At 38.8% G+C, this 21736-nt stretch overlaps 1 protein-coding gene across 3 annotated transcripts; it reads right to left on the bottom strand.

Annotated features, from left to right (window-relative positions):
• Positions 1 to 244: 244 nt before the first annotated feature.
• On the bottom strand, positions 245 to 21207 carry LOC119791961 (neural Wiskott-Aldrich syndrome protein-like). 3 transcript variants are annotated; one of them, XM_038298370.1, is made up of 12 exons: positions 20768 to 21206; positions 11337 to 11471; positions 11079 to 11165; positions 10720 to 10816; positions 8942 to 8965; positions 5579 to 5768; positions 5131 to 5173; positions 3846 to 3999; positions 3009 to 3026; positions 1478 to 2001; positions 1270 to 1378; positions 245 to 877 (listed from the first exon to the last, which is right to left on the bottom strand). In XM_038298370.1, exons 1-12 carry the CDS (start codon positions 20870 to 20872, stop codon positions 813 to 815), a joined length of 1551 nt encoding a protein of 516 aa, XP_038154298.1. In that variant the 5' UTR covers positions 20873 to 21206; the 3' UTR covers positions 245 to 812. The 3 variants fall into 3 exon arrangements, with proteins under 3 accessions (XP_038154298.1, XP_038154313.1, XP_038154306.1); XM_038298385.1 differs by lacking the exon at positions 8942 to 8965 and having other exon boundaries at positions 20768 to 21207; XM_038298378.1 differs by lacking the exon at positions 3009 to 3026 and having other exon boundaries at positions 20768 to 21204.
• Between the last annotated feature and the right edge of the window lie 529 nt (positions 21208 to 21736).

Here is a 21736-nt window from a genome sequence, read left to right as displayed (position 1 = left end):
GTTCAATTTAACCTGTAGTGTTGCAGAGATAAAACGGTTTATAGTGTGACAGATAACCAGTTCATATCCTTATTATTTAAAGTATGTATTTTAAATCATGATGCAAACCTTAAAATCTATAATCCCGCAGAAAGGCTCCACTTTTTTCATCCGTGCAAAAATATAAAGACTCAAAGTTTGGAGTAAATTTAAATTCCACAGTGAATGGAGCTAAATCCAAAATGTGCCATCTTCCTTTTTTTTCCATAGTTTTTTCTTAAGAAAATATGACCAATAAACTAGAATTATTTATTATTTGAATATGTAAAAAATAAACTACAGAGCAACAGGATATGAAAATAACTTTCTTTTCTCACTTTCTATTAATGTTACAAATATCTAAATCTGTGGCAACTTGTCTCGCTTTCACGTAAACCATCATCAATCCAGAAAGAAGAAATAAAGCAAACATTTAGCTCAAACGCTTAAGAGACATTTAAAATTGCACATTAAGGAGAGAAATAAGGATCATGTGTGAAGGAAGATTTGAAAAAAGGCAAACAGAGGAACAAAAATAGGAACAAAGGAAATAAGGAAAAATAACCCTATCAACGATAAAGGACAACCTCTAAGATTAGACCGACAAACATTGATAGATTAAACGAGGTATTGCACAGATTAATAAAAAAAAAAAAAAAGCATAAAGGCAACAAGAAATGTACAACAAACTAATAGAACATTTATAATTATAATCATGAAGTCATTGATTTTATTTTATTTAAAGAAACTGGGATCAATTTTAGTGTCATGGAGGGGGGAAAAAAAGAAAAGATTCACTCGTCATCCCATTCATCATCTTCCTCAAAGTCCTCATCGTCGTCGTCATCATCATCGTCATCTGAGGAGAAATAGAAACATAGAAATCGTTGTTTTTATTTATTTATAAGGAGACGGTGGAAATATTTTCAAAGATTTAAAACTGGTGTAAGAAATGAATTAGTAATATAAAAATACGAACATCATTATTTAGAAACAGGAGGAATGCTGGGAAAGTAGCAGTAGAGTTGAGATTAGATAAAATAATCTAAGATGATAAGCCAATAAAAAAAAATAGGGGAAGGCTCCAAATTTTTCTCTTATATAAAAGAATGTAATCTATAAAATAGCAGTTAAAAACTTCGAAAATATTTAAAAATTGTTTTATCCATTCAATTAATCTATAGTACTCTCTATATTATAGAGTATATAGAGAGTAGAATGGCAGATGGAGAATGCTGAATGTTTATGTACCCGAGGAGTGAATAGCTTTGCTTCGTTTCTGCATGGCCGCCATCAGCGCTCCTACGATGCCCGCTGTAGGGGCTGCGTCAGCTGGCGCGGGCTCAGAGTTATCATCCCTCTGCAAAGATGGGAAAGCATCATCAATAAGTCCATCATATTCAGGGATTGTTTGCAGCTACAGGCAGCTGACTGGAAAAAGAGAGAGATTGGCACTAACAGATTTCAGTTGGATTCCTTGTCGGATCTGGTCCAGAAGTGCATCTCTGCCGCCGGAGGAAACCGGTCGCTCCTTCTGTTCCACCTTCTTCAGCTGGGCTCCGTCTCTGATCTGACTCAGCAGCGCAGACTTGCCATCCCCTCCGTTAGCCTCTATAGAGGGTGGGGGAGGAGGTCCAGGGGGTGGGGGAGGTGGAGGTGGTGGCGGAGGAGCGCCGTTGCTGGATGACCCCGAAGAAAGCGGAGGAGGTGGCGGCGGCGGAGCCACTGGCATGGAGGCATGAGCCGGGGCGGGGGGCGGTGGGAGGGCGCCTCGGCTGGGTGGCGGAGGCGGTGGAGCGGACAAACCCGGACGGGATGGAGGCGGAGGTGGGGGTGCCACGACGGGAGGCCTGGAGTGGGGAGGGGGCGGCGGGGCGCCCCGTATAACCCGGGATGGAGGAGGAGGTGGAGGAGGAGCGCCAGAGCTGTGATGTTGGGGTGGAGGGGGAGGAGGGCCACTCCTGGGCGGAGGTGGTGGAGGAGCTAAAAACAAAAACACAAAACAGACCTTAAAAACAGAACAAACTGGGACACTTTTCATGACCGAATGTCAGCTGCTGTGAGCACAGAGTTTCATTTAGCTTATTCCTCTGGTGAGGAAGTCGCCATCAGCAGGCGGCTCTGCCAAACCAAACCATGCAATCAAAACGTTAAGCCATACAGGATCAGCTTTTAACCTGCAGCTGATCTCAACCGTGTTAGTAAGACTTCCCTGACTTTGTCATTATAAACAGTTCGCATTTTAACAGGATTTTATGCAGCAGAATCCTTAAAGCCTGTAAGGCTACAACGGGGACCAGTTTGTGTCTCACTGCACTAAGGTCAAAGTTCAGCAAATTTAAACTAACTGCTAAAGTCAGTTTAGCACGCTGTGTTCTTTGCTCAGCATAAAGCAAAACCAGCCAAACATGGTGAAGAAAATACAGATTAAAGAATTTAGAGATTAGCACTGCAGGAGGCAAAAAAATGTCAGAAACTGGCTCTATTTACAGAAGCAGCCGTTAATGTGCTCTGGGTGGCCTAGTCAAAGACTGACTGAAAGACCCTTCCAACTGAATCTGGGCATATTTTACTGAGAACAATGTAAATGTTAGAGTTAACGTGGCCCATGCATAAAATCCCCTCAAAATACTTTGAAGTTTGTCGTCATAAAGTGACAAAACGGTTTAGATAAACAAAACTTGAGAAACAAACTGTTATCAAGTTCCAGTTGCAAGTAAAAATCTATTCTTTCTTGCATAAATTAACATGCAAAGAGTTAAAAAAGTCAACCAGGGTATTGAAATTCTTTAGATTCTCATTATATTGTTCAATAAAATACCAGAAAATATATTCAGCAAGTCTTGTGACAGAGCAGCCAGCTGAGGTATCATTAAAGTTTGGAACAGCACAGAACGTCTGCAGAGACCACAAACACTTCATGGTGGGACTCTGAGCACCACTGCACATGCAGCGTCATTTTTAAAGGCAGGTCATGCACAGAAACCTACCGCTCCACCTGGGCGGACCTGGGGATAGAACCACCACAGCAGTTAGATTGTCAGTTACAGACAATCAACCCATTTAAGAGAACTTCCTATTATTTTAAAAATAAAACATCCAAATACTATGGAAGAGGATTAGGGCCACTGGAAAAAAAAAAAAAAAAAAAGTTAACTGATTTTTAAATTTTATTTCAGTTTAGTATGGGAAAAAAGCCAGGTTTCTGACAAAAAAAATCAGAACTTGGAGATTAAAGTCAGAGTTCTGAGATTAAAGTCAGAGTTCTGAGATTAAAGTCAGAGTTCTGAGATTAAAGTCAGAGATCTGAGATTAAAGTCAGAGATCTGAGATTAAAGTCAGAGATCTGAGATTAAAGTCAGAGATCTGAGATTAAAGTCAGAGATCTGAGATTAAAGTCAGAGATCTGAGATTAAAGTCAGAGATCTGAGATTAAAGTCAGAGATCTGAGATTAAAGTCAGAGATCTGAGATTAAAGTCAGAGATCTGAGATTAAAGTCAGAGTTCTGAGATTAAAGTCAGAGTTCTGAGATTAAAGTCAGAATTCTCACTTTTTCCCCCATACTAAACTGAAATAAAATTTAAAAATCAGTTAACTTTATTTTTTTTTCCAGTGGCCCTAATCCTCTTCCGTAAAATACAGTCATAGACCATACATTTGGATTTTCAAATGTATTGAATATGACAGTAGAACCCATTTAGCAGCTATTTTTTCCAATTCATCTCGAACTACGTTTTGTTTTCTACACGGTAAAACCCCACCGTGAATCTAAATTTTATGTGAACGGAGAGCAGAGGGTGTGGTTGCAACAGTGGGACCGTCTTACCTTGTCTCCGTACCTCGTTTTTGACCGCTTCCACGCCTCCATTTTTCTCAATGAAGTCGTAGATGGCCTTCGAGGTCTCTTTGTCCTTTAGCTGGGCCTCGGAGATGCCGGCCAAATCAAACAGGTTCTTCAGCTCTGGGTCCAGGTTATTCATCTAACAAACAAACACAGTTGAGAGAAAAAATAATTAAACAAATGTTTTGTCCAATAACCTCAGAGGCTGCAAAGATCAGCCGTATTATACTAAATTTAAATTCATTTCTGATAAATTATTTACCCATACCGGATTTATGAAGGCAATTGGATTAAATTCTGTCTCTTTTAAAGAAATCCAAATTATACACAATTGAATTTGTGGTTACAGCCAGCCAAAAATGTGGTAGAATACAAACTAGCCCCCTCCTAGAAGAAAAAATAAAATAAAAATCTGAATATAACTGAAAAATAACTCAAATTTGAATGGTGCATCTTTACACTAGCATAAATAGATATGTAAATGTTAAAGATTTTAGTAAAAAAATAAAATAAATTGTTCTATCATGCTTCCATTTTTAGAGAAGTCATGATTTTTTTATTCAAAGCTGAAGGTCAGAAGACATTTTACTTGATGCATTTGTTTAATGTTTTGAGCTAAACTTCTTGGAAACTTCCTGAAATAAGAGACCACTACCTGTTGCTCTGGCTCCACCTAGTGGTGTATGTTTGAACTGGATTGTTTTGCTCATCAAATCAAACCCCATGTTGGACAGTCTCACACTGTGATACTGAAGTTAAAGTCAGAAGGTTTCATTTCACAATTACTGGATCACGATCTAGCCATTTTAATGATGATTCCACTTTTCATAAGGCTCCTCTAATCTAGAGTCAGTATTTAACTGAACATGACTTGACAAAAGCGCTTTAAATATTTAAAAGGAGAAAAGAATTGCCATTGAAACTGAACCATTACTCTGGAGCAAAAATAGCAACTGATAAATGAGCTACCAAAAAAAAAAGAAAAATCTTAAGTCCTTGGCTTAATAAACCTGCATGAGCTATAATCTACCATCTTGGATCCAACAGTTTCCCCGATTGTTCTCTTTGGAACCTGAACTGCAGATTATGCAGATGCAGGTTGGTTCTCTTCCCCCGCACGCAGCCCGGATTAGCGTTTAGAGGCTGATATTAAATTTCAAATAACCGCCTGACTGTCAGACGGATACATTTTAAGAAGGTCTAAATGTCATGCACTTGTGACATGCGAAGACACGCAAACAAACATGAACTCTGAATAACTGCTGCTTACATCAAAGCCGGTGTTTGGATTCCATCCTACGTGATTGACATGCCTGTAAGAAAAACACAAAAAAGTGCACGTTAATCCAGTAAGATCTAAACTGTTGTTTATGGAGGAAAATTGAAGAAAAAAAAATGTGAAGCCAGGTTTAAAGAAAAAGTTTAGGGCAAAAAGGAAAGGTTGAAGGAAGGAACAGAAGTTGAGAAAGAATGCAGTGAAGGAGAATATTTAACCAACTGGACAGGAAATAAAGATGATCAGCTGTTTAAATTCCAATTAAAATCCCTTTTTTGTCCTTAACATCCATTAATCAGGTTATAATATCCTTGCAGTTAAGTAAGATGTTGGATCTAATGAGCTCAAGGTCATAGAACAAAAACTAAATGAGGAAGTGGGTCGAGTTGACTGTATCTATCCATGACCTGGATCAACTTTAGGAGCAGCAAAGGTTACTCACTGGAAGTTGCTGGGTGTGCCGATGTCTGCCTTGGTCAGCCTCTTCCTCTTCCCCTTGTCTTTGTCCTTTTTGATCCTCCTGGGGAAGGAGGCGTGCATGAGGTTGTTCACCTGAGAGTTGTTGTGAAAGCGATGAACATTGTTGATTTCGGGGTTTTTGATGTCCGTGGTAGCCATGGGCAACGCCGGTCCTGGAGAAACGGATTGTACGGATATGGTAATGTTAACCTCAATCATTAAACAAATAAATATAAGGCATTTCAAACATTAAGCCTGGTTTTTACATTGTATATTCTGTAAGTATCAAGGCGACAGGCTAAAATGAAAATCATTAGTTTTTAATTGTTTATACCCCCCCAAGACAATAACTCCAATCTAAATTAAGGTATATTCTTTGTAGAGCAGTCTTAAACTGGCAGGAATGAGCACCTTTGGGTAATCTCTACATTATAAAGGACAAATATTAAGTTTTCTAATAGGACTTTGATACCAGTTGCCAAAACTTTGGTTAGGATACAGGTTTAAAGACATATTCTGTCTTTGTTTTGTTCCACTCTGCTTACTTGGACAGAGAGCATCTGAATTGTGGTTATGGAAACATTTAGGCGATGGTGACGCCGCCCGAGCGCATCGCCCTCCCACCCTTCCCCATTCTCCGACGTCTACCAGCATTTTACCAGCCAGGCTCTGAGCTCGTCCCTCTGTGCCAACGGGGCGGTCGGAAAGAGTCGGATAGAGTTCATCCTGAGGGAGAACCAGGCAGTGAAATGAAGAAAGACAGCCTGGACCCAACCCACCACAACCAGCAGCTACCGGAGCTGCTCCTCCTACAATCCCACCCTCAGAATAAAGCTCCTCAGAGGGGGCAGAAAGAAAGGTTGTGCAGAACATCATTGCAGCTCTTGGACCGGATCCCAGGTGAAAATCAGCATTGATGCAAGAAAAATTTAAATTAAATATGTGAAGCAGGAAGGACGTCCACTTAGACTTCCAGAGGTTCCAGTTTTCACAGCAAGGAGGATAGTGGGGTATACAGCCGGTAAAAGATGGGAAAATCCTCTTGTTTTTAGTCCCACTCTACAGACTTTGTCTGCATGAACCTTGGTTGAAAAAGACAAGTTCAAAAGCTGAACTACAAAGGCAGATGTCCAGTATCACCAGCCAGCAGCTGACGTACATCCATCCCACTCCATTCCCAACTGGTGGGAGCACAACGCTCAGTTTGGCTTGCCAGGATGGGTTCGTCAGCCATGCTCCTCTACTACCAGCTCCTGGTCTCACCCTGCAAAACACGCAACTGCATCTAATCCCAGAAAGGGATTCTGGACGTACTGCTGCTGGCCTTTACGTAACCACTAAAACTTATCCGGGGCATAATCCCATATTAATCTCTGACGTTTCAAAAACACGATGATTCTACAGGATGGGGGGGAAAGGAGGCAGACAGTCAGAGACGGGATGAAAATGGGGAAAAGATTAAATGAGTGAAGAGGGGGAGCGGCTGAGGTCATCGATTAGGAGAGAATGGCTGGAACAGGAGAAGGTGGAAGGGAAAAAAAGACTACAGCTGGGATGATGGGAAAATGACAACTGAACATTTAACCCAAAACAAACAGCGGACATGAAAATCCAATGGACCTCTGTTAAAAAGCCAGCCTTTTCTTTTAAATGAGAGAAATCATTTAAAGTACTATTAGGTGTAGATTTCAAAGGCAAAAAAACACTGGTTAGGTAAAAATAAACAAGATGCGATTAATTCCTAAATGGAAGATCCTGTTTGAAATGGTTTTATTTGACTAGATAGATTTATTTTTAAGAGTTACTGCGTTGCCATAGTAATGACTGCTTTCCCTTTCAGTTGGAGAGAAGAGGCCACGCCATTCATGTTTAAACCCCCCCCCCCCCCTATACAATCCAGGCGCCTTCCACAGCTGTGAGTGAGGGGTCCGCAAGCCATGGCTCTTTAGCACCCCCCTTGCGGCTCCCTGGAACTTTAAAAAAAATGAAAAATGTATTTTTTTTTGTTTATTTATTTTAATATGGTGTGTAGGAGGTCAAACAGGCATTCATTATGTTTCCCAATGCTGTAAACATTTGTATAATAAATACATTTAAATAATATATGTAAACATTTATTTCAATGAAAATCATAGCCATAGAGTTCAGTGGTCAAAGCCTGCAACACATGTCTTAGCGCAATTCCTGCTTGGTTCCTCATGACTCAATCAACTCCACCCAACAGAAACACGTCCACCATAGAAAGATTCATTGAATGCGTTTCCATAATTTCATCAATGCAACAAAACTTAAACCGCGCGGTGAAGGGCGATGAAGCAGCGTGCGATGAGTGTTCACTGCTCCTCCCTCACCTCATGCTGCTATGTGACATTTGCTTCAGGATAAACATTTAATCATAAAGGCTTATTATATATTTAAGCCCAAGTAGTCATTTTTTTAAAAGTGGTCTAATACTTAGGGACCCCGTGTTTGTTTTTTGTTTTTTTAGGTCCAATATGGCTCTTTGAGCCGTTTGGGTTGACGACCCCTGGGTTAGGGGACGTTTGGGATTTAGCCCATGCCACCAAACAGCTCAGTGATTACCTGTAGCCTTATATAGTACATAGGCTCACTGACTGATTACAAGATTGTAGACACCTGTGATACTAATTAGTGAATACACCTTGATTTAAGATGTCCCTTTGGTCACGTTATTTTCATTCTTTTCTAAGGTCACCATTTTTATTTAGGCCTGTTTCACATACCCCCCCCCCCCCCCCCCCCCAAATTAAATGCTAAATTTTTGAAGAATTGTTGAACAACAATGTCCGACTTTGATTTGCTAATATTCATAGAATTTTTATTTACCTCTTTTTAATATTAAGTTATTTCTGTTACCAAAGTATTTTTTTTTTCATTTTCATTAATCGAGGGGTACCAACAAGTTATCCACATGTGTGTATGGAAATGGCATCTTATAGTTCTTTTAGGCTGTTATAAAAAGGTTGCTTGCTAATGTGAAAACTTTAGTGCAACAAAGCCGAAAAGAAAAGGTACTCATTAAGGACGCTAGTTTGTTTTTAAAATATGAAACTCTACTAATCTACTAATTAAGCCCTCCCACTCCCGAAAAAACACAAACTGTATATATAAAAAAAAAAAATTTAATAAATGATTAAAATAAAGCAAGAAAGGATCTGAGGGTATCTGGTCAAAGTATTTGGGTGTAATTGCTTACTGCAACCACAGGGGGGCGTTAATCACCAAGTTTCTGTCAGCAGCAAAATGGATTTTCACCAAGAAAAATTTAAAATGTAGGATTTGGATGTGGTATTCAGCATTTCAAAATAGACAATCAAAAACCTACCATTTGGAGGTTCCCGCCTCTTCTCTGTGAACAAAAATAAATCACATCATTACAATCCAGAGTTTAATCCTTCTTTTAATTAGTGGAGAAAGGAAGAGAGCGCCAAAGAGTGCCCAGATGTGGAAGAAGAGTGCCGGGTATTTGCATTTCCGGCGGAGGAGTCAGTAATTGGAGTGGAGTCAGCAAGAAAACTGATGTTAGAGAGTTTAGAAGTCGAATCTTCCAAGTCACAGTTTGAAAAGATATACTTGTGCATAAAAAGCAAGGAAAACAAGGTAGAAAAGGTGACTTCAAAAATATGTTTGACTTCCAGAAGTTAAAATTTAAAAAGGGAATGCCGTTAGTCATAAATTGCAGACGATTCAAAAGAGAAGAGATATAAAGACAATGAAATGAGCTAAAGAGTTAAAATGAAACTGGTTTTAAAATCAAGCTTGTGACGACAGCGGTGATGAAGAGGTGTTGATAAGTTTATAAAAGCACGGGGAAAGTATGAGTCCGAGGGAAAGATAAGACAGAGCATGGTCCAAAGTTTGAACAAAAAAAAAATGATAGTGGTGCTGAAGAATGAGTGTTGTTAGACAAAGATGACATTTTCAGCAAATAACAGCCTTACAGGATTTCAATGCAAAAAAGATTAAATGGATCATATAGGTTTATTAAAGTCACAGGGATATATTTTAAGTATTCAATTCAATAAATTTAAATGATTATGGCTTACAGCTGATAAAAAAAGAAAAAAGAAAATGTGCTTTGAAAAAATTTGAAGTTCTTAAAAAATGCCAGTGAAAAAATGTAATTTAAATAGAAATATCAGCCATCTAAAATGACTACGCTCACGTCCTAAACAGTATCAGCAGTTTGAGTTGATTTAGGATCAATAACAGCATCAAGATACTTGTAATTTTTACTCTTCAATGGCTTTTCTAGTACAGACTTCGACCTTTTCCCCGTTCCCTGCACTCCCATTATCAGCCATTCAACTTTCAAATGCTTTATTGGAGATGTATGATCTTAAAATCTTCTTTAAAAAATGGATTTTAGGTTTTCAGTATCAGTGGGATTTAAGTTAATGAACACTATCACTTAAAATAAATCCCTTTATAGAATGAATCTGACCTGAATTACTCAAATAGAAATTATTTTTTAAGATGTTTAAATTTAAGGAGAGGCACCTGTATCTTCCTGATTTTCTTACTAAATGTACACTTTTTTAAAGTGCAACATAGGACTGAGAATGGAAGAGATTTTAAGGAGAGGAACAGAGGAGCTAAAGAAAAAACAAAAACAAATTGTTATCATAAATCAGCTCTTAAACATTGACAAGTTTAGACATGCATTTAATTCTGTGCTCCTAGAAGTTTAAACTAACAGCTGTTGTAATAATTACACAATAATTAATAATTAAATAATTTTGAACAAGGTAAAAATTGTCGTTGCACAGGATAGAATGCCTTAATCTCGTCACTGTTTTTAGCCTAGCACACCATGAACTTTTCCACACGCATTGATGAGTTCATGTGACGGACCAAAACTCAGTAGCACAATATTCAAAAATGGTAGAAAAAGCAAACAGGAATGTATTTTATTTGGGGGTACATCCTTGATGTAATGATGTGCTACTTTGTGTTGGAACATCTCATGAAATCTCCACCAGATTCAATAAGAAATGCGGCACCATCATGACTAAATGTGAAAAAGTTCAGAGTGTGTAAATACTTCTGTTAGGAATGGTGTAAGTGGTGATTTAAGCGGGTAAATAAGTAGCAAGGTGGTACCGGTTCTCCTGCTTTTCCTCATTGTCAGGTCCATTACGGTGTTATAGAAACGCCTGCACTCCTCTTCGCTGGTGAAGTTCAGACCCACTTGGCACGTCTGAGAAAGCACATGGATAAAAAACAAAACGATAAAAATGTAGCCTCAGTTAATGACGCATAAGGCGAGGGAACGAAGCTTCACCGCCATCGTGAGCAATCCCACACACAACATGCTGCAAAGTGGGCCACTGCACCCACCAACATGTGACTCAACATATGGAGATAAATCATCATGGTTCATCTCAAGTGGGAACACACCAATGATATGAAAGAACTACTCTTGGACACCAGGAAAAATAAAACAGGTAGAGACGACTTACGTCTCCAGCAAATGTGATGAAGTAAGGTCTCTGTTGGTTAGCAGTGAATCCATTGTACAGTTCCTGTTCAAATGTCATCCTAAACTCCTGTGGAAGAGAAAAAAACAAGCTGTTATATGAACAAAATTAGCTCAGCAATGATCAGACTGATACAAAACACCATTAAGGCTATTCTTAGCTGCTAAGTGGGTGTAAATCACGTTTTACATTCATAGTGGGCCCTCTCCACAGCTTAAATACAAACATATCAGCACCTACCCTGATGTCGTAGACCCTGATGAAATAGGAGCGTTTGGGGTTGTCTTTGACCAAACAGGCCGCCCCGCAGCTTTTTTTGTTCCAGCTGCCGTTACGGTCTGCGTGGAACACCTGGACCACTCCTGAAGCCAATGCCTAGAGGAGGGAAGGATGGAAGAGAATCAGGTTTCTGCACTTTTAAAGATAACCACAGAATCAGACACGCATGAAAAAAATACTGGGTGAGGTGATCATCTTCAGGATGATCAGAGGTTTAGTTATTTTTGTCCCCCGAATGTGATCTTCCTCAGAGATTTCCCTCAGCAGTGGGCATAGATGACAGTGAAGTTTGAGCCAAAAGGTCAAATCCATTACTGGAAAGCAGAGTTTTACTGAAATCATAGAGCCTTTCAAACAAAGCAGCCATGTAGGTCTTGATAATTACTTTACAATCATATTAAGATAATCGCAGGTTGTTTTTTTTTTTAATTTGGGCTTATTACAGCTCAAATTACTTCAGAAAAAAAACCCTTTTATTACCTTTTATTCAATACAAACCACATTCTACTTTGGCGACAACAGTGGATCAACCCTAGTACCAAATATAAATCCATCTTTAATGCTTTCCATTTTTAAACAGCTCAAAACCTTCGTATAGATGAGATTATGCTAATGGAGACTGGATAACTGGAATAGTGGAGATCCAACTTTAAAACCTTGGGAAACTCTGAAGGATTTAATTTGGTTATATTAATACAAAGACAAAAACATCAGCCTTTGGCTGGAAACTAGAGTGGCAAGGTTTATTGCAACACAACTGTTGAAATTTGCAGTTAAAAAAAAAAAAAAAAAAATGGAAAGTTCAATAATTTATCAAATAATTTTCTTCATCCCATCTATGAGCTTTGGTATCCGAGCCACTACAAAAACAGATCTGGTTTTGGCCTTAAGGGAAGGTCAAACCAATCCTTGAGGTTTCCATCCCCATCATACAGTTCTGTTCTTACTACTTTTCACTGCAGAACATGATGGTACGCAGCAAAAACTTAAACATAAGTAAGGAAGTTTCTCTTGATATATGTGTTTTTCCATTCTATTTTAATAGGTAATACAGTTCTCCAAAGGCATTATTTTTTCCATTAATCGATTAATAATCGTACAGCCAAAAGGTTCCTCAAAGAAGACTTTTTACAAAATTAAACTAGGTGAAGGTATTTGCAACCTTTTCAGAGCACAAGTGCACTGCTCTATCCACTAGGCCATCACTCAATGGATAGAGCAAAATATTTACATATTTTAATTTACAATTTTGGTATAATTGATCCAATTGGGTTGCTTTGTCGGCTAAAGGCATCTTTTAGAGTCTCTATGCTCCAGTCTTTGATTAATCGATTACTAAATTCATTGACGATTATTTCAATATTCGATTAATCCGATTAATTGTTTCAGCCCTATTTAGGTTTAGAATTGAAAAAAAAAAAAAAAAAAAAAAAAAAAAAAAAAAACTCCATTAGCTTACTTTAAAAGCCTCTTTCACAGTGAAAAGACCGGATTACTGCGTGTTTTTCAAACACGAGTCGACCCGGTAACAATCGGCATTTGGCTCCCCTCACACTGGCAAAAAAAGCTGGCTCTAATCTGTAGCTGGCAAGCTGCATGCCGTCTGTCCTCCCACAGCTGCACGTCTGGTGACACCATCATGTTGGGTTAGCGTTGATGTCACCAGTGTCTCAGAAACCAGGTAAGTAAACAATGGAGAGCAACACGTAAGGATGCAAGGGTGAGTAAGCGTGTTTTGCTCTTTTATCTGTCCAAATCTCTCTTACCAGCGCTGCGCCATGTTTATCGGATGTAAACAATGTTGTTTTGGCCTGTTAGATCAGATGCAACTGGTGCAGTGTGTTGAGGTCTGCAGGTTGAGCTAAATTAGCAGGTCAACCGGGCTCTGGTGTTCCCACAACACGCCGATCAGAGCTAAGGTGATTTTAGCACGGGTTGCTTGCAGAGTCGTTTGACCCTGGTAGACACGAGTCAGTGAGCTGTTCTCACCGCAACTAAAAGATGTTTTTTTTGGCCAGTGAAAAAGGGTATAAGTTCAAAAAAATACAAATGCTGATATTAAATAAACGTTTTAAGAAATGTTTACTTATTTTTAGAGCATTTCCTGTGTTTCCCCAACGCTGTCGGATGGTGACATCCTTTAGCTTAAATAATTATCTGCTCTAATCATAACAGCATTAAAGTACCCAACTAGAAAGGTATTAAAAGCAAAAAAAATAATATTCATCCGAAGCCTAAAACACAAAAGGCTTTTACGTAACCCTAAACCTGTGTTCGCCTCCTCCTTTAAACCATATGAGGATAAGCAAAGCAGACTTCCCAGCAATCTCTGGAGCAGAATCTGCCATATCAACACATCGCGTTGAAATTTGCAGCAGAACACTGAAGGCTTCCTTGTTTTCTTGCAAATGAAGCCACAGGAGTCTGACTTACAGAAAGCTCATCAGCTTCAGAGTGGAAAAGTCTGCCATAGGCTAACACCTGTAGAGCATAGAAGCAAGATCATAAGGCCAGATTAGCCTCCTATAGTTTTTACATGCTGCTTGGGGCGTTTGGGGCTTGGATCTGGTTTCACAGCCACTAAAACACACACACGCACAAACACACACACATGAAAGCAGGAGCATCAGGAAAGGAAATACCTGGTGGGGCTTTTGGTCTGCATTACTGCACCCAGTTCCAGGAATCACTGCTTACAACAACATCTGCTCACAAACTGCCCTAAGAAACTCAACAAAAAACGCCCAAAAGTGAGAAATTAAATGACATAGAAGCAGCATGTTCTTATTATGCTTGCAGGCCCTTTGGTAATATTATGCAACAGCTTTACGAGTATTTTTTTAATGCATCACAATGTTGTCAAAGAGCTTCATGTCTCCACAAAGCTCTGATTTTTCCTGACAAAGCTAAAGGCTGCAGAAAAAAAAAGGGGGGGGGGGTGTGTGACATCACCAAACGGCCTCTTTATTCATGTACTACTTCTCCAACATAGCGATGATCCAGTGATGTAAGCCTAACTTCTGCACAGTCTGTCCTTATTTATTCAGATCAAGATGACTTCACTGTTCTAAAACCCTTGAGCTCTACAGGCCGTCTCTCTCTCCCTGTAAAAGCTACAGAGACATTAAGAAAAATGCTAAGGAAAGTATCGTAAATGTGATTTGCAGGCAGGCAAAGAAAAGAAAACTAAATGTCTAAAACTTAAGCTGTCTAAGCGAAATAAAAAATAGATGACTCAGGAAAAACAACAGAAGGCAATGAGAAAATCTGAACCAGCAAAAAGAAAAAGAAAACAGACCCCCCCTTCCAATAAAAGAAAAAAAAAGAAGAAAAATCCAGAGGAGGTCGACTATGAACTTCCTGTAGGACACGACTGCTGATTAGGCAGTCCACACAAACACGCATGCAGAAGTGGAGCTGTTCCACCATTTGCCCAATGAGACGCCACTTCTGATGCTGGAACCAGCAGGAGGAATACTAATGAGTAAACCAATCAGTGAGTTCGTTGTTAAGCATGTACCTGTCAGTGTCTGGCATGTCAACAAGATTAGAGCATCACTATAAAGAAAACCAGACACATTCTGTCCCATTAAAAACAGCTACTTTGATTCTTGCCTTTGAGATATAAAACTTTCATCCAACTAGGAATGAACTAAAACCTGAAGGCTGATATGTGCGCTTCTATTTTTTATTGGAACAAGATCACAAAATCAGAATCAGTTTTATCATCAACCCATCAAAGATTGAAAATACAATAAAAACACAGTTCCTACACTTTTATAGGTCCAGATTCCAGACTTTTCCTAAACATCTTCCCAGAATCGGCAGTCCTTTACTGTTCACTTTAAACTAATAAAAAAATCACCATAACTATATGGAAAAAGAGGAAATAAAGAACATATGGGACATGTAGTAGGAAGGAAACAAAAGAGGAGAGGATAAAGTGAAAAAGTTGGCATGAATCACAGAAAGAAAAAATAGGGAAACGAGGAAGTCGGGAAAGAGAGAGGAAGATAAATTTAAAAAAGGATATAGACAACAAATATATGTTATTATAAGGCTGATGCTTCGAGTGTTTACACAAGGAGAGCAAGGATGGAAGGACAGAGGCAGAAATAAAGAAGGACACAAGGCCTGAAAGAAAGGAACAAAGGAAAAGACAATCACAGGTACTGAGAATCAGAAGACCAGAAGAGGAGAATTCTAAGAAAGAAACAGAGGAAAGAACCTAAGCGAAGAAGGAAGGAGTCCTGCAAAGAGAAAGAAACCACAAAAAGGAACAAATATTTTCCCAATTCTCTTCTTCTATACCAATTCAGAGCTGGAAATACAGGAAAGGCTGGAATCGAAACATGTTTTCTCTGCCAACTTTTCCAAGACCTTGTCCTTGTTTCTTAATAATCAGAAATGTTTAGAGGAATTTACTTCCTGCTTCCACTTTACCGCAACAGGTGGAGCAGAGGAGTCAAACTCCAGTTCTCAGGGGCCAGAGTCCGGCTACTTTTAGATATGTTGGTGCTTTATTACATCTGAATTAATCAATTACATTTTTGTTTTTCCTCTACACCCTCGAGGTTGAGGAAGAGAAGGCTAATATCTGCTCCTTTAAAAAAAAAAGAAAAGGGGTTTACAGTAAATAAAGCACAGCACCAATCCCAAACAAATGTTATTTATATACTTTACAAGAAAAAAAAAAATCCCATTCATATCCAAATATAAGGAAGCAAGCATAGATTTTAATTAAACTCAATTCTTTTCTCATAATTTACTGTAAAACCAGACTGCTGAGACAGGAGAAGTGACTAAACAAAGAGGACTCTGTGTTTCTTAGATTTCCTGCATAATAAGTGCATTACATAATGTGCAATAATTCTGCAAGCCAAGACATCACTCACTGTTGGCCATTTTAATTGGATCTAGCATGGAGACACAACGTCAATCACCCCCAGTCTCCCCTTCGTCACTCAGTCACAAACACTTTGTCTCTGCATGGGACACAGAAACACACAAGAGTGTGGAACTGGGGAGGAATGTTCCCCATTCCACGTCTCTGGTCGCATGCTGCCAGATAACATAGCCAGGAAGCCAGAGGCACGTCGTCACTGGATTTCAAACAGGTTACTAAGCTGTAGGCCACACCTTAGAAACCTGTGCTCTTGTGTAAAGAAATGAAAGGAGGTTAGGCATGTCACCGTGTGACCTCATGCAGGTCTGTCATGAGACAGGAAATGTGGGCTTTCCCAAAGCGATCAGTCTCTGCGCACACCTGGAACCGTGGTTGGTTCACCTGCAGCGAGTTGATCCACGTTTACAAAGAGGAAGAGATGGAACGGCTCACTGGCCTGAGCACCTTTATTGTGCAGAATTACAGGAAACTATTATCGCCACGAGGAAGTAACCAGAGAATAGACAGAGTTAAATCAACTATGAAACTGCAGGAAAAGATTTCAGCTGACTTTAACCAAAAATCTTTTAATCCACACTGACTGGAGAGTTATTATATTAGGTGAGAGTCATTTAATCTATCACAAAAAAAAATTTACTTGCTGCTGTACACTGCCAGACAGCTGGTTGAAAAAAACAAAACAACCTTTTCTCTGCTTTCAAGCAACATGAATCAACCCGTTCACAAATGTTTCAACTTCACACGAAGAAAGATGCACAATACATTAAATTCCAACTATTACTGCAGCTTTTGTGAGTGCAAAACAGCAACAGTAAAGGATGCATGCATGCAAAATCTGGCAGCGACACATCGGCATTGTACTACCCTTGATAGAAGAATCTAATATTTATGTCTGGGGTTGAGAAAGCATGATATTAAGAAAAATAAAAAAAACAACTGCCACTGAGAACAACTTTATGAGCAGAAGAGCAAACAGGTGACTTATTTTGAAACAGAAGACGTTTAAAGGGTGAACCAATGAAATATCTTTAATTTTTACTTTGGTATTGCTAGTTTTTTAAATCTTACATCTTTCTAGTGGGATTAGAAACAATTGTTACTTTTCTGTTTTAAACTACTGCAATGAAATGATCCATCCTGGAATAATTTTGACTGATGTCACAATTCAAGGATCTTATGCTAAACCATGCATATTTAACAGTTGTGCACAAAGACCTCCTTTCTTTTTGAGTCAAAAATGTAGTGAAATAATAGGCTTTATGTTTTAGAAAAACACTTATTTCCATTTCTACAACCTCAGCTCGTCATCAAGTTTAAGGCAAATGATACCTACAGCCGGACCAGAGCAAACATTAGGATGGACATGGAACTATGATCTTAAAACATAAAGTCAAAAAAGTTACTTCAATACCCGTCAACTCTCAAATGTATAATACACTATTTTATGGTAAATCATTAAATGTTTGCTGTTGCAAAAAGCAGCATAAGTTCAGGCCGTCGTCCAAACTATTGATCTAACATCAGAGAGTTATTTACAAGCATTAATAAATGGGATCCAATAAAAGGCATCAGTAAGGCTCGGCCTTTGACTGCTAACTAATGGATGCATTACTTCAACTCCTCCTTGCTTTTGCTAACAGCTAATAATGTAAGGACAGCTGGGAAATCAGTCAGAAAAATACTTTGCAAGAATTAATCATATCACCACTTTTGACACAGAAATGTAATATTAAAAAAAAATGCAATTTCTTGAGCTTTGCTATCAAGTAAAGGAAACTTAGTTTGCTATTTGTGTCAGAGAGATGAGGAAACAACATTTAAAAGCGAACAGCAGCAGTGGGCTGTTACTAAACTCAATGATTGAGGCTATTGTCGACATTTTTTAGTATCTTTTTCCGCAAATGGAGCCATTTTACCTTTAATTTTAGGACAAGAGTTTAAAAACAAATCTATTAAATTGCTTATAACTGTGACTTTCTGGATCTTTGCATCATCATCTGTCTGAAACGGTGTCCACAGCTTTAAAGAGTAAAATTCATATTTCACTCTAAAAAAATAATTATATATTTTGAAGGTACAACTTTATATAGTTATCTTTTCCACTGGAAATGGAAACCTCATTTTAAAACATTAACCTAGTTGCAAATTTGAATGTTTTTTGCACTGCAGGAAACATTTTAACAGTTTCAGTACCAATGACCCCAATAATTTATATATTTTTTTAGACCTAAATGGAGACTCTAATCAAAATCAAACAGATATAGGGTGTTATAAGAAGTTTTTCCCCACTCAACTTCAGTATAAAAGTAGATTATGGTTTAACACCATGGAGTAGAAATAGTTCAATGACAGCTAATAAAATGGATAAAAATAATCTCAGCATCTCTATTCACAATCCCACTACAATAGAAGAGAGACAAAGAGCAATATAAAAGAGCTTTAGCAGTTTTAAATATGTCCAGCATTGCTCTTTGTCTAAGCATTTGATTTGTTTTTAAAAGCCTTGATTACATCGCAAGTCACCATTTATGCTGCATCCATAATTGTGCATAGAGACTGCATTTAGATTTAAACTTGCTGGGGTGAGTGGCCAGAGAATCTTTATAAGGGTGGCCAGGCACTAAGCACTGTAGACAGAGGGGTGGCCGAAAGAAGATAGGCACCAAAATCTCAGGGTCAATCTACACGGTCCCAACAGGAAAATTAACGAGCAAAACACCCATATTTTCTAGATAAAGACAAACTATTCTTTCCCACAGCCTCTGCTAACAAATAGAAAAATATATTCAAACAACCATGCTTTCTAGACAGAAATATAGTGGATAAAACTCTGTCAGGTTTGAGTTTTGGGCAAACATCTTTTCCATTGTCATTACTTACCTATTTTTATCAGTAATCTTTCTGCATAAATTGATAAGTTTTTATGAAAATGGGTATTTATCTATGACTTTACTGAAGACTCCTAGATGACTTTTCTCTTTACCCCATAACACACAAAATCTATTTCTGCTTGAATTTTGTACTTTAATATTATATATTGATGTGCATAATTAACCACAGTGTTTTTGTTGTCAAGTAATTGTTAATAGAGGAAAAATACAAATGTTTTTAATATTCCTCTAGTGTGTCTTGGGCTATGTTCACACTGCAGGCCTTGATGCTCACTTCCGATTTTTAGTGAAATCCAATTTTTCTTTTGCATTGCCGTTTACATTTCCAAATATACATGACTTGTATGTGATCTCCTGTTTGAACTGCTTTCATACAACCTAAGTGTCCCGCATAGCAGTAGAGGACGCAATGATGTCACAAGCAAGCGTGCTCTGTATTTATGGAAGTAAACATGGATGGTAGTGCCAGAGAATATCTAGCGATCTTTCCCAACCTTAAAAACTCAATCTTTCCAAGATGGTTAAACATAAATACTACTCTCCACATCATCATCCACCATTGTTGTTTTTCTTGACACTTCTAGGTAGCAAGAAGCAGAAGAGTGACCACTGTCTGGTATTAATGACGTTCAGGTCGGATGAATGTGACCTGGCTGTTCAGACACAGGTCGCATTTGAAAAGATCAGATTTGGATCGGATTCAAACAGCCTGGATTGCATTGAAAAAAAAAAAAAAAATCAGATCTGTGTTCAGACTGTCATAAAAAGATCAGATCCAGGTCGCATATGGAAAAAATAAAAAAATAATCGGAATTGGGTTATTTCAGTCTGCAGCGTAAACGTAGCCTTACTGCTGCCCCTATCTGTATTAGAGGGAAACAATGGTAAGGGTGGCCACAGATTGGCTAAGGGTGGCCATGGCCACCCCTGCCCCCCCATCTAGTTCCGCCCCTGCGAGTCCCAGGGGACCAACCATGCAAGAAGCGTCAAGCACCGTCAATCAGGATGTGAGAATAAAGCAGTTAAATGAAGAATGTTCTATGTAATATAGGATTATCTAGTGAAACTGAATAGTGACATTGCACATTGTCATCTCAGCTGAGGTCATGGTGCAAGAACAGGAGGCTACTCCCAGATTTTAGGGTCTGCTTTCCATTGGGAAGAGTTTTTCTAAAAAAAACACCCAGCTCTGCTCCACTGCACATTCTTCTAGGTGGACGCACACTTCCCGAAAACAAGCAGCCACGTTATGTAATGAGAATACAGAAATCACTTCTTCCCCCCCCCCCCTCTGATTGGTTTAACAGCACCGGCTGTGTTAACTCCAGGCTCTCGGCGGTTAGGCTACTGAAGGCGGAATGTCAGGATTTCCTGGATGATTTCAACTCCCAACTTTGATGTAAACCAAACGGAAAGTTTTCTTTTAAAACCCCCAAAGTCCAAAAATTCCCCAAGAATAATCAGTTAATTGACTTAGAAGTCGTAAAATCGTAGGGCACGAACTCACAAATCAGTTATCAGGACGTCACAAGTTAGCAGCATTAGCCACATTTCTTAGCCAGCTCTTATGCAAGAATCCATCAATATGAACTTACGAGGCGTTTGGGGCCAACTTGGTTAAAAAGGATTTCATTTTCCTGCGGGGACAGGACTGTGGAGCCGACGTTGGATTGCCGCCGCTGCGGCGGTATTCCACTCATTATTCAGGCTCAGTTTATGAAGTCTGCGCCCACTGACTGCTTGTAGGAGCCCAGCAAAGAGACATAAACAATCCCCCGGTCATCCGTGGCCTGTCTCCGACTCCTCCACCGGGCGCTGAAGTATTCCGCTCCTCCGCCGAGATTAAAGATGCACGGAGATTAAAGAAGGCTTGCACGGTGTAGGAGTGTAGCTTTGACGTCTCCTTGATCCCTGCAATGAGGTCGAAAATGAGACAGCGGAGCGAAGACGGGACGAGGTGAAAACTTTCCTTGTAAGTCCTGCCGTTTTAGAAGCCTGCCAGCTCCATCCAACATGGCAGAGTTAGAGTGGCTCCAAAATCTGGGAACGGGGGGATACGGTCTTCCCTTCATGTCCGAAATAAGACAAAATAAAGTTAAATAGCTTTACAAATCATTAAGGGTATTTAATAAATACACATTATAATTTTTTTATATTCAATAAAAATTTACAGGATATATTTTACAACACATAGAAAACATAGCAACCCCCCCACCCCTCCAAGATGGTTTGATCCTATCCGCCAGTGGCTTCTGACAGGAATGTGTACAGAATTGGGAGGAGATAAGGAATAAGGTAAAGCAGCACATATGTCATAAAGCTTCATAAAAAAGGGAATTATTAAAGCGAGAGATGTAATTCCTTTAGCATATCAGCATATAAAAGTTCACAAATAATAATTCATTTATTTTCTGCCCTAAGAAAATATTTTTAAAGTTCTTAAAATTTGAAAAGTACCACTTCTTCCCGAATTTTCTTTATTTATGGGATTTTTCCCCACTTGAAATAAAATATTTGATTCAATAAACTTACAACCAGCTATAAATAGCCTTCAAATTAAACAA

The sequence above is a fragment of the Cyprinodon tularosa genome, unplaced genomic scaffold (genome assembly GCF_016077235.1).
Source record: "Cyprinodon tularosa strain WSP-4 unplaced genomic scaffold, ASM1607723v1 ctg111, whole genome shotgun sequence".
NCBI lineage: Eukaryota > Metazoa > Chordata > Actinopteri > Cyprinodontiformes > Cyprinodontidae > Cyprinodon > Cyprinodon tularosa.
Note: the sequence above shows the minus strand (reverse complement) of the source record. Positions and strands in the feature narration are given on the sequence as shown.